Here is a 3,816-nt window from a genome sequence, read left to right on the forward strand (position 1 = left end):
TCTACAGGTTTCCAAAGAATAAATTCTTAGGATCAAAAATATACCTACACATGCCGGATCCAGTAAGTAATTAATAGCTAAACGGATATAAATAGGTCAAGCAATGACAGAATTCGAAAGCAAAATTAAAAAATTCAAACATTCAACATATAAAATGAAGTGCACAGATGCATTTAACAAAAAATAGGCCATTAAAAGGCAATGTTTGCATATCATCAACAATGGATGAAAATTGTTCCAAAAAGTACATAAAAAAAAAAAAAAAAAAAAAAAAAAAAAACCATCTACTGAGCTTTGTCCGCATTGTCGACGGACCAAGGAACCGTTTCCGTGTTAGGCTTAGCTTGATCAACTTTTGCTGGTGCCAACTCCCCGTCACCAAGGGCATCGTCATCAGCAAAGAGGTCGTCTGTATCCTCTGAGGCAGCAGGCACGACGGATGTTTGAACTGGGTCTTCAACTTTGAACTTCGAAATGTCCAAGTCTAGATAAGCTTGTTTGACCTGACGGAGGGCATCCATGAAGCCCTGATGGAAAGAATCGCCCAGCTCAGTAATTAGGGCGTCGGAGTCACGGTATTCACGAACCGCAACATCCTTAGCCTGCCGGACTTCATTTTTTAGCTCTACTATCTCCTTGTCCTTGCTCTCTAGAGCCTTCTTTGCCTCCTTCGTCACCTGTTCAAGGCTCTTCCTTGCCTTCTCTGAAAGTTCAAGCTTCTTCTCCATCTTGGGTTTCCAGTTTCGCAACTGAAGAAGTTCTTCCTCCGTCTGCTCCGCTTTAGCCCGTACACGATCCAAAGCCGTCTCATGGCTGAGGCACTGTCCCATCAGCCCCTTCATCATGACCATTGCCTAAAAAATAATAACGATAGTTATAAAACGAACAATGGGCAAAGAGGATTTAATTTGCATTTGAATAGTAGACGGGCTGTCTTACCTGTGTAATTGCAAATAGGCCCGTCTCACCCATGGCCTCCGTCAAGTGATTGCCTAAGTCTTCATAATCCTCCGCCGAAATGATGGAGGAAATCTGTTCTAAGGCATGCTTAGAATCCTCTCGAAGAAGGACGGGCGACTTCTCTTGATCCTTCGACGGGCCCTTCATCAAGCCCTTGCCAACCTCGTGCTTGATTGGAGTGGCCGTCTTCGGAGGCTCCGCCATAAGTCCCACGACGGGTTCTAAGGATACTTTGGCCTTCTTGGCCTGACGATCCACTTTGGGCTGAGTTTTCCGCTTGGCAGACGGATTGCTTGGGCCCGTCGTAGGGGGAGCGTCATCACCGGTCTTCTTTGCGGCCTTTGCCCGGATCAGAGCTCTTCTCTTGGCGTCATCCATCTCTGAAACATGGACGGGAGAGTTAATTAGCAAAGTAAGTTACGTAATTTTTCAAGAATAGGGTGACGAGCTTACGCCTCCTTATCTGTGCTTCGTACTTGACGGCTGCCGCTGTCGGTTCCGGTCCGTCGCAATACCAATGAATGTTATTAAGTGTTACCAACTTCGCCCAAGTCCTTTCCTCCGGCTTGGTCTTTGAGAAAATTTTCTCAAGGAAAGCAAACTCCTTAATTTCAATTTGGGGGCGTCGTCTAACTACAAAAGAAGATAGAGGACGGTTAGATTATATTCAACAAACTTAATAAAGTTAAAATTTGAAGGATAATCCATACTAGATGGATGTAATATGCCCCAAGTAGTGTCGACGGGCATGAAATCCGTGTCCCCCGGACGACCCATCCAACCGTCGCCTCCTAGGAAGAAGTACCGGCTCTTCCAATCCCTATTTGAGTCCGGCGTGTCATAGATGACTTTCAACAACGGACTCCTGGGGACGAACCTATATATTCCCCTAGACCTATCAATTTCGTCCGGACGGTAACAGTGAAGGAAAATATGTATGTGTGTGTGTGTGTGTGTTTTGGCTACATATTACTAAAATTTGAGTTTATAGGCAACTAAATGAGGAAAGAGGTAGAATTGGGTATTATGGAAAGACTCTAATATCAAATTATATAATAGGGGTAAAGCCAAAAATTTTTAGTTGGGGGGCCAAGGTAACACTATCATAATGATTTGCTATTTAAGAAAAATTCAAAGTATGGCATATAGACACACATACATGTCTTCCTGCATTAGTTGTTAAAAAATATATTAAATCTGATAAAAATTAGACTACTTTATAAGAAATAATTTTCATAGAAATTAAATATAACGAAGTCACTATAAAGCAACCATAAAATAAATAGCTATTCAACCAAATTAGACTATTATGGTAAACAATAAATTCAAAATCAATTTTGTACCTCTTAACTAAATAGAAATTGAACTAGGAATCAAACTAAAAGATCAATAAAAAAGAAGAAGAATTTTGTACCTCTCAATATTTTCTTAACTTTGAATAAGAAAACTCTTTATTAAAGAAGGGAAAGAAGCTAATTAAAATGTGATTACGTGAGAGCATCATAAGGAACCATTAACAAAGAGAAATTGAAGAGAAAACAACAATTGATGAGGAGAGTCTTTTGGGTGGCTATTAAACTGGAAGGGGATATTGTAATAGTTTTGGGAAGGTGAAAAACTTAAGTATAATAGTACATTGGGTTTCTCAATTAAATTCGAACACAAGTTTTCCATGACCAATAAAATAAAAACAATATTATCGTTATTAAAGGCAATTAAATTAAATTCAATGAGGGATTTCTTTTTCTTTTTTTCCAGAACAAGTTAGAAATTTTTTTTAGAGTCAAAGTAACAGGTATATCAACATTTAGAGCTGCAGAATACAAATGATGAATTTGTTCTTTACATACAATATTATCCTCAATTGCTTGCCTAGTATAAGCAGCTAATAGCTGGGCTACCCTATTTACAAACTTAACAAGGGACTATACTAAGGTTGCATTTGAGATTTGAGAAAAAGTTAGCTTATTTTATTTTTTAGCTTATTTTTTCTCCTTGATGAATCGAGAAATTCCCATTGTCCAAAGAGGGCATTGGATGACTAGAGCGCCATAAAGGGAGCATTTAATGCATGAATCATTACACATATATGAACTCGGAGACATGACCATTGAAGGATCTTCATATCACCCCATTAATCACCTAAGGCATTACAAAAGCGGCACTTAAGCCACCATTGAAGGCCCCAACGGCTAGAAAGGTAAAGGCCTATATAAACCAAATCAAACCTAAAACAAAGGTATATACATCATAATATTCTTAGTTCTCAACATTTTCTCTCTAATATATCTGACTTTGCCATCAGAGATTCATTGGCTGCCACCACACCAGTGACTGTTTCGACCCGCTATCAATCTTGTGCAAGGATATCAAGTTAGTCCTCCCAATTACATTTGGAGGAATCTATCAACCGACGAATTTGGCTTCATCACTCCTAAAGTGGGTCCCATTGCACTGTTAACTGGGTTCCATTGCTCCAAAAGTCAGCTTTTAGCTTCTTGTTCTTTCTTTTTTTCTACATACTTTCAGCAAAAAAGTTTTTAGTTTCACCAAAATAAGCAGTTCCCAAAAGGATTCTAAAACTCCAAGATCTAAACATGGCTGGGGGTGTAAGATAAATTTAGAGTTGTAGAATAAAATAAACATACCTCCAACCGTAGTTGTTTAAGTCTTTGGAGAAAAGAAGACTCACTATATGATGGTAGTGCATATAAAAGGGTCTTTTAGTCTATGACCTTTACCTCACACATATCCTTTTGATGGAAACACATGCTATATATATATGCTAGACTAAGGACCCTTTTAGATGAAGATTTTCATAACTCTCCTTCCATCAAGGAGCTTAAAAATTGTAAC

General features: G+C 38.9%; 1 protein-coding gene across 1 annotated transcript; it reads right to left on the reverse strand.

The window, feature by feature from the left end:
- Nucleotides 1-284: 284 nt before the first annotated feature.
- Nucleotides 285-1,588, reverse strand: LOC126695935 (uncharacterized). Its single transcript, XM_050392728.1, has 3 exons — nt 1,414-1,588; nt 940-1,340; nt 285-854 (listed from the first exon to the last, which is right to left on the reverse strand). Exons 2-3 carry the CDS (start codon nt 1,336-1,338, stop codon nt 285-287), a joined length of 969 nt encoding a protein of 322 aa, XP_050248685.1. The 5' UTR covers nt 1,339-1,340; nt 1,414-1,588.
- Between the last annotated feature and the right edge of the window lie 2,228 nt (nt 1,589-3,816).

This window comes from Quercus robur, chromosome 8, assembly GCF_932294415.1.
Source record: "Quercus robur chromosome 8, dhQueRobu3.1, whole genome shotgun sequence".
Taxonomy (NCBI): Eukaryota; Viridiplantae; Streptophyta; class Magnoliopsida; order Fagales; family Fagaceae; genus Quercus; species Quercus robur.

Bases quoted from the DNA above. Each gene is read 5' to 3' on its own strand.
- LOC126695935 (XM_050392728.1), bottom strand. From the start codon at position 1,338: ATGGATGACGCCAAGAGAAGAGCTCTGATCCGGGCAAAGGCCGCAAAG. The intron at 855-939 runs GTAAGACAGCCC...ATTATTTTTTAG, and splicing joins GCCTATTTGCAATTACACAG to GCAATGGTCATGATGAAGGG.